The sequence below is a fragment of the Poromitra crassiceps genome (genome assembly GCF_964638095.1).
Source record: "Poromitra crassiceps genome assembly, chromosome: 12".
Lineage (NCBI taxonomy): Eukaryota > Metazoa > Chordata > Actinopteri > Beryciformes > Melamphaidae > Poromitra > Poromitra crassiceps.
The window spans coordinates 32807413-32822916 of NC_139632.1; the positions used below are offsets into that span (position 1 = coordinate 32807413).

The following is a 15504-nucleotide window of genomic DNA, read 5'->3' on the forward strand; positions in this document are numbered from 1 at the left end:
GTGTAATGTTAGGCCCTCACCTGGGCCAGGTGTAATGTTAGGCCCTCACCTGGGCCAGGTGTAATGTAAGGTCCTCACCTGGGCCAGGTGTAATGTAAGGTCCTCACCTGGGCCATGTGTACAACAACACTGTAAAACATTGTCCCCTTTCTTCTTAGGAGAATGATTCTCTTGTTTTGATCAAGCTAGCTGCGTCATTTCCCGCATTAGGAGCCATCAGAAGTCATTTCAAGTCTCACAGCGCAGCCGAGAGTCAAACAAACCTACGTGTCTTGCATGAGTGTAGCTGCATCTCTCCCTCATTCTCCAGTGTATCTTTGAGTTGACTGAATCACTGTCAATGTCAGTTAGCCCTCTAGTCCCTCTAGTCTTCAGTTAGCCCTCTAGTCGCACACAAACACTGCCTATATTCCTTGTTCCTTGCCTATTCTCCAGTCTAAGACGAAATGGAAAGTCTCCTTGCTGTTGCGCACAAAGCCCCCCTCGCAGCTAAGTGTCCCACTTTCACATCGGGGTCGAACAAAAGGCAATCCGTGTTTTCCTCAACAGAAAAAATTAATCTCTGAAATGTTTTGCTGACTCACCAATCATTAGCCTGAGTCACAGAGATGAGACAAGTACACACATGCTTTACTTAAAGAGAACTGTTTTGCAGTCATTCATTTAGTTTGACAGTTATTGAGAGTTGATTTGAGTTAAGTTGTGGACCAGTGATGTCATTCATGCACAGCCCCCCCACCCCCTCCATAATTTTAAAGATATATAGATTTTTTTGGGGGTGATTGTCTTTCTGTATTGTTGTTGTCTTCTGATTATTGATGTGACCGCTACGCTGCATACTTACACTAAGTCAAATTGCTCATATCTAATCTGATTACCTGAGTACCTACTGTGACAATACAACTGAATTTGAATCTGATTGTGAATAATTTGTGTGATATGGTTTTTCTACAAAAAAGGTGCACAATGCACATAATGCGTGAAAGCTGGGAGAGACAGATGTCACATCGTTTTTGTCTGTCGTGCATTATCAGAATCAGAATCAGAATCAGAAAGACTTTAATGATCAAATTAGATTAAGATCAGATTAAAACTAAAGTAATTAGACTGTCCTGAAAATGTAAGGAGTAGAATGTACAGATATTTTAGTTAAAATGTAGGGAGTAGAAGTAAAAGGTTGTTAGAAAAATGAATACCCAATAAAGTACAGATACCCGAAAATCCTACTTACAGTAATGAAGAATTTGTACTTAGTTACTTGCCATCTCTGGAGAATCATATACTTATTCAAACTTCCAGGCAGGACTTGGCATTTTACCTCCTGAGAAAAGATATATGGAATCTAGCCGCTGCAGAACATCTCCTGGTTAAAAATAAAACAGCATGTAATGTGTAGGAGTGGTATAGATGGCTTTTCATTTGAAGTGAGTATTTGCAGAGGACAGTTGACTCTTCTTAAGCCCATCATGGCACCTATTCCTGGTTGCAAAATGAACCATTTGAAGCACAACCTTCTCTCTGACTGTAATCTCCCTGTAGGGAGGGAGAGGAGAGGTGAGGTGAGGCGGTGACACTGTGACTGTCTGTCAAGCCTCTGTATCGCCTCAGTACCAACAAGCAGCATTTACAGAAGCTGCCCATGCAACACATTGTTCATTAACAGTGTGGCCGACTCAACACTTTTTTTCTTGAATGGAACTCATATCGTATTGTTATAATAGAACCTGGCACAGAATGAGTTTTCTACTTTTCTGACTGATTGAACATTACAGCAGTATAGTACCGTCTACGTGGCTGTGCACACCACCAAACGTGTGTATTTCACATAAGAACGCTTTGGAAATCATGTTGAGAGCGCTTCCAATGTGCACAAAACACAGCGCACGGAGCGTTTTTTTTGCCCAAACAGGAGGCTGTGAAGCCCAAACAGGAGGCTGTGAAGCCCAAACAGGAGGCTGTGAAGCCCAAACAGGAGGCTGGGAAGCCCAAACAGGAGGCTGGGAAGCCCAAACAGGAGGCTGTGGAGCCCAAACAGGAGACTGTTTTGCCCAAACAGGAGGCTGTGAAGCCCAAACAGGAGGCTGTGAAGCCCAAACAGGAGACTGTGAAGCCCAAACAGGAGGCTGTGAAGCCCAAACAGGAGACTGTGAAGCCCAAACAGGAGACTGTGAAGCCCAAACAGGAGACTGTGAAGCCCAAACAGGAGACTGTGAAGCCCAAACAGGAGACTGTGAAGCCCAAACAGGAGGCTGTGAAGCCCAAACAGGAGGCTGTGAAGCCCAAACAGGAGACTGTGAAGCCCAAACAGGAGACTGTGAAGCCCAAACAGGAGGCTGTGAAGCCCAAACAGGAGGCTGTGAAGCCCAAACAGGAGGCTGTGAAGCCCAAACAGGAGACTGTGAAGCCCAAACAGGAGACTGTGAAGCCCAAACAGGAGGCTGTGAAGCCCAAACAGGAGGCTGTGAAGCCCAAACAGGAGACTGTGAAGCCCAAACAGGAGGCTGGGAAGCCCAAACAGGAGGCTGGGAAGCCCAAACAGGAGGCTGGGAAGCCCAAACAGGAGGCTGGGAAGCCCAAACAGGAGGCTGGGAAGCCCAAACAGGAGACAGTGAAGCCCAAACAGGAGACAGTGAAGCCCAAACAGGAGGCTGTGAAGCCCAAACAGGAGGCTGTGAAGCCCAAACAGGAGGCTGTGGAGCTTATCATCTCTCATGTACGTTATGTACACAGTAGGTTTCTCTCATGTATGCAGGCTCAATGGAAGCTGTATTGGAGACTATAAAGCAGAGGTTCTCAGCATGGGGTCTGGGGACCACCAGGGGTCCTTGAGGGGGTTCCAGGGGGTCCTCGGCAAAATGATGAGGTGTTAAACTTCTCTTACTTCATGTATAAGATGTTAACACAAATAGAGGATGTAGAACTACTCTTTTGATCATAGCTTCTTCCTACAGCAGTGTTTCGGGACCCAATTTGGGTCGCGGACCCGTGGGGGGTGGGTCGCCAACGTTTGGGAACCTCTGCTCTACAGTACAGACAGTCAAGATAACCTCTGCTCTACAGTACAGACAGTCAAGAGAACCTCTGCTCTACAGTACAGACAGTCAAGAGAACCTCTGCTCTACAGTACAGACAGTCAAGGAATTCTGGACAAAATTATATCCAACAGTCAAATATTCTCAGATTTGAATCCAAGACAAAATTGGATGAAATTGGGGGTTAATGTGGACTAAATGAGGGCTCTCTGGCGTGGAGAAGAGTGAGGATGGACTGCCACTGACACCTTCTAGTCCTGATTGGCAGAGTGCTGGAGGAGTCATGCGATGCTGAGTGACACAGGGTCAGTGTGTAGGGAAACGACTGCCAGTATCCCCCATAGAGACATCAAGAATATACTGGGCATTACCCAAGTCACTCTGCGACAGACTGGACATTGCCCAAGTCACTCTGTGACAGACTGGACATTGCCCAAGTCACTCTGTGACAGACTGGGCATTACCTAAGTCACTCTGTGACAGACTGGACATTGCCCAAGTCACTCTGTGACAGACTGGACATTGCCCAAGTCACTCTGAGACAGACTAAGCATTACCCAAGTCACTATGTGACAGACTGGACATTGCCCAAGTCACTCTGTGACAGACTGGACATTGCCCAAGTCACTCTGCGACAGACTGGACATTACCCAAGTCACTCTGTGACAGACTGGACATTGCCCAAGTCACTCTGAGACAGACTAGGCATTACCCAAGTCACTATGTGACAGACTGGACATTGCCCAAGTCACTCTGTGACAGACTGGACATTGCCCAAGTCACTCTGTGACAGACTGGGCATTACCCAAGTCACTCTGTGACAGACTAGGCATTACCCAAGTCACTCTGTGACAGACTAGGCATTACCCAAGTCACTCTGTGACAGACTGGACATTACTAGGCATTACCCAAGTCACTCTGTGACAGACTGGGCATTACCCAAGTCACTCTGTGACAGACTGGGCATTACCCAAGTCACTCTGTGACAGACTAGGCATTACCCAAGTTGTACCGTTTGTACAGAATGTATTTTTATACAGAATGTAAATTTTGTTTTTGTATGTGATATCTTGAAACTATGCAAGTTGTTTGACCCCCAGGAAGAATAGCTGCAGCTGTGCTGTAGCTAATGGGGATCTTAAATAAAGACAAAGACAAAGACTCTGTGACAGACTAAGCATTACCCAAGTCACTCTGTGACAGACTAAGCATTACCCAAGTCACTCTGTGACAGCAGCACAGCTACGGCTCAAACCTCCCTGACAGTCATCTCAAGTCAAATGATCAGCAGCGGCGAGCCAGGAGGGAGCCGAGTGATACGATGGCGATGAGTGACGTGTCCCATAACGATGTGAGAGACCTGACAGCCGCACAGCAACTGAGACATGTGACAGGTGACATGTGGTGGCAATTTCTCATCATGCAATGTCACAAGTGATTTGTAAAGTGGGAGACAGGAAGTAACAGGTTGTAGATATGTTCATGTAAAGGAAGTAACAGATTGTAGATATGTTCATGTAAAGATCAGTGTGTTAGAGCGAGATATTAGCCAGCCAATGATATTCACCTTTAGTTTCATATCAGATATTAGCCAGCCAATGATATTCACCTTTAGTTTCATATCAGATATTAGCCAGCCAATGATATTGACCTTTAGTTTCATATCAGATATTAGCCAGCCAATGATATTCACCTTTAGTTTCATATCAGATATTAGCCAGTCAATGATATTGACTGGGGCGGCTGTAGCTCAGGAGGTAGAGCGGGTCGTCCACTAATCGCTTTGGATAAAAGAGGTCGGTGGTTTGATTCCCGGCTCCTCCAGTCTGCATGTCGAAGTGTCCTTGGGCAAGACACTGAACCCCAAATTGCTCCCGTTGGTGTGCCAGCACCCTGCGTGGTAGCCTGCCGCCATCGGTGTGTGAATGGGTGAATGTACCTACTTTGGATAAAAGCGCTATATAAATGCAGACCATTTACCATATTCACATTTAGTTTCATATCAGATATTAGCTAGCCAATGATATTCACCTTTAGTTTCATATCAGATATTAGCCAGCCAATGATACTCATCTTAGTTTCATATCAGATATTAGCCAGCCAATGATATTCACATTTAGTTTCATATCAGATATTAGCCAGCCAATGATATTCACATTTAGTTTCATATCAGATATTAGCTAGCCAATGATATTCACCTTTAGTTTCATATCAGATATTAGCTAGCCAATGATATTCACATTTAGTTTCATATCAGATATTAGCTAGCCAATGATATTCACCTTTAGTTTCATATCAGATATTAGCTAGCCAATGATATTCACATTTAGTTTCATATCAGATATTAGCTAGCCAATGATAATTCATCTTAGTTTCATATCAGATATAAGCTAGCCAATGCTACCTTTAGTTTCATATCAGATACAGTATAAGCTAGCCAATGTCAGCCACCGCTGCATGAGGCTACTTCCTGACCACAGATACAGTAACAGCCTGTCAACCCTGCAATGTAACTTAATTTTCTTTGTGCATAGTTCATTATTCCAATTTATGGAATAATTTATTATTCCGGTGCTGTGGAGTGGAACAAACTGCCTCTCCCAATCAAAGAAGCAGTAAGTAAAGTGGCTTTTAAAACAAAGAAACAGCTTTTTAGCAACCTGTCTGCATAACCTGCCATTTCTCATTGTGATGTAATGTGATGTGTTGTTGATTTGCTGATATTATTGTCTGTTTTTACTGTTTTCGCTCTGATGGAAGTAGAGCACTTTTAGGTATTGATACAGTTATGTTTTTCTTGTCATTTTATTCTCATGTAACATTGTATTGCACTTTACCAGATGCCTGTCTGTCTCCACAGGGGACTCTCGACACAACAGGGACAACGATGGAAATAAGTCCTGGACTTTCTCGTTTTATCCCCGACACTGCAGCATTTTGTTCCTACTTATGTATTGCATACTGTCTAATCAAATCAAATCCCCATTATCAGCCCAAACGCTATAGAATCACCAAATGACTAATTTCTCTAGTCTTTGTCTTTACTGTGATGAGAAGACATTGCTGTCTGCGTGGCATCTGGCCATAATAAAAGGATTATATTGCTTTGATAAACAACATGAATAGACAGGCTATGGACAGCAAGTCTGCCCACAGATTAAACGTCCACAATGCCTTTGGAGACAAAACACCCCTTTGTCATGAACCCTACAGATTAGCAACAACACCAACAGCAGCACATGAATGGCAGTTGTTGTCGCCTATTATTGTAATGATCCTATTCTGTGGGCGAGGAGTGGAGATGGAAAGTGTTTTACAGTAGGCTGTGTGTGTGTGTGTGTGTGTGTGTGTGTGTGTGTGTGTGTGTGTGTGTGTGTGTGTGTGTGTGTGTGTGTGTGTGTGTGTGTGTAAACAATAGGCTACAAGGGGCAAATAGGAATGCCTTCTCACTTGAGTGAAATACCTATAGAGATATGTTTTTATGACATCCTGTTATGGGTTTATGCTTGGAGAGGGTAAAAGATAAGAAACACTTCAGGGGGGAAATGGTGTATTACAAGCTACTTCATATAGCCTACTACTGCACTATTAGCCTTACGTAAAAAGACAAAGACAAATGTTGCTTTTAGCCTATTTGACTGCGAGCGTTAAAATGTGACAGTTAAGTTTAGTTAGCAGCATACGTTCAAATCACAGCACATGAATGTGGCCACAGACAGACATCTCTGTCACAGAACGTTATTGTGCAGCAGCAGCAGCAGCAGCAGGGGGAACGATCTTGGCGTTTCTAACAAAGACGGAGCGACTCACCATAGTAGGAGGAGGGGATGTCCGTCTTTCTAGCCATGGCACCGGGCCGGGGAGATGCAGCACCGCCGTGTGGGTTCTGGAGGTTGCATATGAGAGTCGAAGGTTGCTTTGGAACGCTCCTGTCAGATATAAACACCGCGGCCTGGAGAGCTGCTTGTCTCTGCGCTGCCTCGGCCACCACGCAGCTGGAGCGTGTGTTTACAGCACCGCGTCATGCCAGAGGGGGGCGAAAACACGCTCTTAAAGGAGCCGCTGCTGCGAATGATGCCCTGGGCCTCCAGCGTAGTTGTTATGTGTATTGGTTTCCTTTTGTTATGGTGTTTTACTAGCCAGAACCGATTTGTTTAGGTGCAAAACGTTTATTTGGCGAAAACGACTATACACTTTGCGAATTGTCTCGTGTTTTCCGAGTCGTATGTCGCTGTGTAGAAGTGTAAAACAGCGATAGTTCACACTCAAAACCTTCACACTGAGGCTGTGTGGAGACACACTTCCCCCTGCTGGGGGCTCTCAGACAGTGCAGGTATACTCGTGTGTGTGTGTGTGTGTGTGTGTGTGTGTGTGTGTGTGTGTGTGTGTGTGTGTGTGTGTGTGTGTGTGTGTGTGTGTGTGTGTGTGTGTGTGTGTGTGTGTGTGTGTGTGTGTGTGTGTGTGTGTGTGTGTGTGTGTGTGTGTGTGTGTGTGTGTGTGTGTGTGTGTGTGTGTGTGTGTGCGCGCGCGCGTGCGTGCGTGCGTGCGTGTGCGTGCGTGCAGTGGTGTAATGTAACTAAGTATAAATACTTAAGTACTGTACTTAAGTATTTTTTCTGAGTATCTGTACTTTACTTGAGCATTTATATTTCTGTCAACTTTCACTTTTACTCCACTACATTTCTCAAATAAAATGGATACTTTTACTCCACTACATTTCCACCAAGCATCTTAGTTACAAAGTAAAATCAGAAGAAATTGCGTAGCCTGCAAGCAATCAGGTTTGGCAAATCAGTGCTCCTAGTTTGCAAGTTACGTTAATCACGATCCACACGCCATTCCATTTGGTGGCTGTAATGCAACATAACGTTGTTTGCCAGCGGCTATAAAAGTCAAGAAGAAGAAATAGACTTCCACTCAAGCCCAGGGATGTCTTTTGCTTGATTTTTTTTGCAGCATTTACTTGTACTTTTTACTTTCAATACTTAAGTACATTTAATATCAGAAAATTACTTTTGATACTTAAGTACAGAAAATATCAAGTACTTTAAGACTTTTACTCAAGTAATATTCTAATGAGAGACTTTGACTTTTACCAAAGTTTTTTTCTGGGAAGATATCTTTACTTTTACTTAAGTATGGTTTTCTAGTACTTTATACACCACTATGTGTGTGTGTGTGTGTGTGTGTGTGTGTGTGTGTGTGTGTGTGTGTGTGTGTGTGTGTGTGTGTGTGTGTGTGTGTGTAAACAGTAGTTTAAATTTCATTTCACTAGACTAGAGATTATTTAGCACAATGGGAGTATTTGCATGACTATAATATCATCATATCATCATAACAAGTCATATCAAATTGTCTCAGATAGGGTTCTATAGGACAACATTTTGTATTATTTGGGAAGCTTGGGAACCCCTGTCCCAACCTAAACCTGTAATGCTATGCTAACAACCCTAAACCCAAACCCCAGATTAGCTCATTGGAAAAGTGAGAACCAAAACAACCTCACTTGAGGATTTTTCTCACCTTTCTGTTTTTGTCAGTATATTTGGGACATTTTAGTCCTCACAAGTATAGAAATTAAGGTATACATATAGCAGAGGACGTGCACACATGCGTGCCCGCACGTGTGCGCGTGCACACACACACACACACACACACGCCAAGCGTTGGGTTTCCACTGTGTGGACAGGATGACACACGATCATCTCATCTCACATGAAGAGAAGCTGTGGGAGGAGGAGAGTCACTTTATGAGCAGCACATGGCTGGAAAGCTTTAAAGGGCCACTTTACCCATTTGCAACCAGCTTTGTATCATTACAAACTCAGTAGTATGTTTCTCTTCCCTCCATCTTGCCTGGACCCAGACCGTTCATTCACACAACTGATTTGCTCCAGGAAGTTCTGCAAATGAAGGTATGAGAGCAATAATGGAAATAATACTAACTAGAAATACCGCATCACAGTTGTATGCTTCCGCCAACAAGTGAGCAGTCTATACATCCATGTCTGTCATACAAGCACAAATACCTTGAAGCCCACCATGCAGTGGTGTGGCCATTCAGCCTCATGGCACTTTAGGCAATGTTTGGGAGTACATCAACAACACGGCCATTTTCAACATGGAGAATAACCCCACCCCTCGAACCCCGACTCTCTATGACCTTTATAGATGTATCCCTAGCTATCGCCCCTTTCCCCTTTCCCCTAGCCCCACCCCTCACTACGGTCCTTCCCCCGATCCACTCCCTCTACCCACACCTCCAACCCTGACTCTACGTCTACGACCTTCCTATCCCTAGCTATGGCTACTTTCCCTAGCTCCGCCCCTTTCCCTCACCACGCCCCCTTCCTTGATGCAACATGCGGCCACAGTGACATTGAAATTTGACCTTTGTCCACCAGAATCTAACCAGTTCATCCTTGAGTCCAAGTGGATGTTTGAGCCAAATTTGAATACATTCCCTCAGAGAGATCACGTTAACGAGCACGAAACGGGCGGTCATGATGACCTTTGACCAGCAACATCTAATCAGTTCATCCTTACGTCCGAGTTGACATTTGAGCCACATTTGAAGCAATTCCGTACTATATCATACTGTAGCTGACATTCTGAAACTGTGCTCCTTTGTAAGACTCATTGTTTTTCCCAGAGTAAAAAGCTCATCTGCTTGTCAAACAATGAAAATGAGGGATGGCAACAGCTTGCTAATCAGTTGAAAAAGGAGGACTCCCGCACACTGACTACCTCAAGGCTTTTTTTTTCAACAGCTTGCTAATGACATAATGGAGCTGGTGCATGATGGAGATGGTGCATGATGGAGATGATGGAGATGGTGCATGATGGAGATGGTGCATGATGGAGATGATGGAGATGGTGCATGATGGAGATGGTGCATGATGGAGATGGTGCATGATGGAGATGGTGCATGATGGAGCTGGTGCATGATGGAGATGATGGAGATGGTGCATGATGGAGATGGTGCATGATGGAGATGGTGCATGATGGAGATGATGGAGATGGTGCATGATGGAGATGGTGCATGATGGAGATGATGGAGATGGTGCATGATGGAGATGGTGCATGATGGAGATGGTGCATGATGGAGATGATGGAGATGGTGCATGATGGAGATGGTGCATGATGGAGATGGTGCATGATGGAGATGATGGAGATGGTGCATGATGGAGATGATGGAGATGGTGCATGATGGAGATGGTGCATGATGGAGATGGTGCATGATGGCAGATTCAACGCTGTGTTTTTCTCCTCCCATTCGCTTTGCTGCCTTCTCCACTTACTGAAACACTGCTTCAATTCTGTCTCCAGTGCACTTTTCCATTTGGAATTTGAGAAGTGAGTGAGTTTATCATCACAGGCAGGAGGAGATCACGTTAGTGGTGAGTGCTGTTATCCACCCTGCTGCCTCGTCGTGAGGAGGCAGTGATTCAGATGGACTTATACAGAAATTGCATTTGCTGATTGTCAGTCTTTTTCCCTCCCGAGTGAATAAACACAAGGAGCCAGAGAAAAGAGAGATTGGACATTGGGTGAGAGGAGATTGCATCTGTGCTGGTTGGTATGGATGTCATGCTGAGTCAGCAGTGTGTCTATGAGCAGAGGCTATTCTTTACAAAGTGCATGAAGACACGTTATCTCCTCAGCATGACACATAAAGGCTGTTTCTGCTTCCAGATGCCCCCCCCCCCCCCCCCCCCCACCCAAGTCTCTGTTCAGATGTAGGTTATGTCTTGTAACTGGAGTTCTATGAGCACCACTGGGGGAGCCCTCTGGGGCCATCTTGCCTTTATCCATCCGCATGTTCGGGCCGGGTCCGGGTCATGCACATCAGCAGCTAGCCAATAGGATGACGCCGCTCTGTATAAAAGCAGGGCGGAGACACTGCCAACTTCACACTGTAACTCATTATGAACTCCATGTCTTTTGTCTCGGGCTCAAATAGCCACCAGCCGGTTAGCAGCTTCCTCATCATCGCTGGTGGCAACGCTGTCATCAGCTTCAGCCATCCGACGCTAGAAGAAAGCCGTGTGGCGGGGAAGAGGAAGTGCATTGTCGGTGTGCCGAGGGTGGCGCCGAGACACTGGAACCAGTTGAGGGCTAGTGAAGAGGAGCCACGCTGTTCAGCAGGTCAGGTCAGGTCAGGTCAGGTCACCCCTGGCAACATAGGCGATTCTAGGCTTTCCAAACAGGGGTTGCACCACCAAGAAGATAATAGGAGTCTGACTGGGGGGTATCAAAGACATTTTGTATATTTTAAAGTAAAATGCATTAATCTGGTGCACTCTGAGAGCAAAATGAAGAGGCTAGTAGATATGATATAACTTGTCGCAGAACATCAATTTTGGTTTATTTGGTAAAAGTGGAACTGTAGCCAATTCCTTCTGGTTTTCTTCATTGTTCATGATTTTGTGGAAAGTATTCACTAAAGAGTCTATAGTGAATGCTGTGTTTACTTTTGCTACTAAACCAACATCAGGACATCCAAGCAAGTTCTGACAGAGAGCAATGTTATTGGACCCATTGGACAAACACATTTGCATATCTCCCAGCATGCATTGTTCCTTACAAACTTTTGACCACAAAGTAAAGTAGCCACATTAAATAAATGGTGAGTGGAAATAATCATTAGCCTATTCTTAGTTAAACATGCAGTTTTGGAACATTCAATAAAGACAAATAAAAAAAATAGACTATGACTCGACACCCAAATACACATGTTATGAGAGTGGTAGGCTATATACAATATATCTCTCACACTAATATCCGTTTTAGTGTAGAATGGTTACTTCCTTGCTCTGCTCTTCCCTAGAGTGCACAACCATGTTCAACCCTGGCGCCAGGCTGTTTCGGCCCTCATCAACATAAAATAAAAAATCATCTGGCCACTAGGGCGTACAATCGCGCATGCCTGGCAAGACTTGAGAGATTAGTTAGTTCCTTAAGAGCAATCATCAGTGTTGCTGAAATGACACTGTGAAGTTGGTAGTGTCTCGTCCTGCTTTCATACAGGGTGGCCATCATCCTACCGGCCAACGGGTATGTGTATAGAGACAGTCGGCATGTGTGGGAACGCCCATCGGCATGTGTGGGAACGCCCACAAAATGTTAAACGACAGGCGCGCGAGTGGGGTAAAACCGCCGATATATCTCATGGGCTGACTCACCAAAAGACGGTGCTGTGGCTCTAAACTACAGGTTTGGGGATTCTAGAGTAGAACACAAGACGTCTGCTCAGATGTGCGTTTACTGCGGTGGTTAAATCCCCAATCGTGTCTGCCTGGGCTGGGCTAGCAGCTAAATTCTAACTTTGCTGAATGGATAGAACGGGGGTTTTTACCCCACCCTGACCACGCCCCCAGCCAGGCTGAGCCAGCTAAACCAGCGTCTATGACGAGACATCGCCTCAACCTATGGATAAAGGCAAGACGGCCCCATATATATATATGTGTGTGTGTGTGTGTGTGTGTGTGTGTGTGTGTGTGTGTGTGTGTGTGTGTGTGTGTGTGTGTGTGTGTGTGATGTGTGTGCGTGACGTGTGTGTGTGTGACGTGTGTGTCTAAAAATAAAAACTCAACAACATCAAGACCTGCATGGGTTAAAAATAAACAGGCATACGCATAGGAATATTCACATCAGAGAACATCTGACAGCATTGCCAGGCAACATCTGGAGAAACAGTCCTTATGGAGAAACAGTCCTTATGGAGAAACAGTCGTTGAAGTAGGAAGGTTACAGGACGTCATTTTACTTTTAGGGCAGAAATTAAGGTCAGGACACTCAAAGAAAATCTAGACTTTGGTGGTAGTTTGTGGTGTTGTGGACAATATAACAAGTGAAAACAAAGTCCACAAAACAGGTGCAAACAGAGCTGATTATTTCCCATTTGTATTGTCGTTGGCAGCGTAGAGGCAGGCAACGTCTGTCGCCTCACGAGACAGAGGATTGTAGTTAATTAAAATTAAAAAAATGTTTTGTTTCATAGACAACATTTGCTTCCCCTCCCGTCAATATTTGCTCCGTCTCAAATTGTATTATCATATTGTTTAATGTCTATGGTATTGTATCATATCATATTGCACCGTAGGTTATATCATAAAGCCTCACGCTCGGATTTCTCCTATTTTCTATCTCATGGCATATCACATCATATCGTATCCCCATCGTATTGTCATGTCTCTTTTCACATTGCATGTATCTATCGTATCACATGCTTTTGTTTTGTATCTCTATATGATGATGAGTTGATCAGGCTTCCAGATAGATCATGTTCAGTTATTCTAACCCCTCCTAATTGGTCTAACAAGGACACTTGTGTATAACACTGTATATCTGGGCCAAAAACACAAGGGATCAGCTGATTGTTCCCAACAGCCTTTCCACATCTTAAGTAGGACATCTCACACTGTGATGTTCATCTTAAGTAGGACGTCTCACACTGTGATGTTCATCTTAAGTAGGACGTCTCACACTGTGATGTTCATCTTAAGTAGGACGTCTCACACTGTGATGTTCATCTTAAGTAGGACGTCTCACACTGTGATGTTCATCTTAAGTAGGACGTCTCACACTGTGATGTTCATCTTCAGTAGGACATCTCACACTGTGATGTTCATCTTAAGTAGGACGTCTCACACTGTGATGTTCATCTTCAGTAGGACATCTCACACTGTGATGTTCATCTTAAGTAGGACGTCTCACACTGTGATGTTCATCTTAAGTAGGACGTCTCACACTGTGATGTTCATCTTCAGTAGGACATCTCACACTGTGATGTTCATCTTAAGTAGGACGTCTCACACTGTGATGTTCATCTTCAGTAGGACGTCTCACACTGTGATGTTCTGTGTTGTTCTGACATCTTCAGTAGGACGTCTCACACTGTGATGTTCTGTGTTGTTCTGACATCTTAAGTAGGACATCTCACACTGTGATGTTCTGTGTTGTTCTGACATCAATTACTTTTCAACTCCCTCAGAGCAGCAGATACATTCAGTTTGGGAAGTGACACTCATTGGGACACATACCCTCAATCCGGCTTCCCACCCACAGACACAGCCAGTCGTGCCTGTATGGAGGTAACACGGGGACGTGGAGCTGTGACCCTCTTGTTGGTAGGCAGGGAATCTACCACTACACTACACTACCCAGAATCCCATTCAAACGCTCATTTCTAGCCTTCCACGCACACTAATACCCCGTTCAAGACAACTCGGACCACCGGAAAAAATGGGTTCCGACCTGTAAAAAGTGAATTGAACGGTCGTCCAGGCCGGAATTTCAGCTCGGAAATTCGGGTATCATTCAGAGCTCCGCTTTGTCCGAGTTGACGTCATATCCACACATCTCATCCAAAATGTTGCATTACCGCCTCCACTTCCCAGAACCCTCCTTGGTTTTTCCCTGTGTTTTCCCTCCCACCGGGAAGTGCAGCGTGAACGCAAATATGCCTGGGGCGGAGGTTCCGAATTGAAACTTCCAGCGGTCCGAGTTGTCATGAATGCGGTATAAGCCCTTGTTCACACAGGATGCCGAACGTAAGTAGAACTTGAAGCAGGCACAAGCTGAACGTACACCTAACCGTTCACACAAGACGCCTTCTCTTTTCCTCTCAACACGATTAAAAAACACGATTTCAGACGGAAGACCGTCTTTATTGTCACACGAACACACCCAACACATGCATGCGGCCACAAACACACACTCATGCTGACGGTGGCCGGTGAAATATGTCCTCTGCATTTGACCCATCCAGGCTTGTCCTTTCCTCCAGGGGGCAGGCCAGGAGCAGTGGTCGCTTTTTCTTTCCAGCGCCCGGGGACCATCATTGGACCAACTTCAGATGTTGTCGTCACTGGTCAGATGACGATCTTCTGCATGTTTTTAGTGGGGGGTTATGTACGGAGGAACCCCCTGGGGGGTACGGGGAGAACATGCAAACTCCACACAGAAAGGCCCTTTCGACGAGATAGCCCACCTGGGCAGTAGGCACCGAAGATATGGGGGGTCACAACTCCAGCGCCCACATCATCCAAGGCGAGAATCGAACTCAGGACCTTCTAGCTGTGAGGCGACAGCTCTACCGACTGTGCCACCTTACCCCAACACCTACTCTCGCGCCTTGAACCTGCCCACAACTCCCATTGACTTCATGCCTGCATGGCTTCACGCGTCACGCTTGGAAAATCAGCGTGAATCCTGAAGGATCGCTTGAGCAAGGTGTGAGCGTGGCTTCAGCGTGACACGCGCGCCTCGCCTGTTAGCAAGGACGCCTAAATGAAACTTCACACACACACACACACACACACACACACACACACACACACACACACACACACACACACACACACACACACACACAATCCCAGAGGGAGCCAGTCAGCCAGAGGGGAGAATTCTGCTGAGTTTCTCCATGACTTTCAAACCTGAATTTAAATAGGCTACTTTGCAACGT

At 45.3% G+C, this 15504-nt stretch overlaps 1 protein-coding gene across 1 annotated transcript in view; it reads right to left on the reverse strand.

The window, feature by feature from the left end:
• The window catches only part of slc44a5b (solute carrier family 44 member 5b), a gene marked incomplete at its 3' end in the record, with an annotated part of 66278 nt that extends 59355 nt beyond the window's left edge, over positions 1-6923 (reverse strand). The window contains exon 1 of the mRNA XM_083647491.1: positions 6843-6923. Coding sequence (XP_083503617.1) covers positions 6843-6879 — 37 coding nt within the window. The 5' untranslated portion in view covers positions 6880-6923. The remainder of the gene's footprint in view (positions 1-6842) is intronic.
• Positions 6924-15504: the final 8581 nt, after the last annotated feature.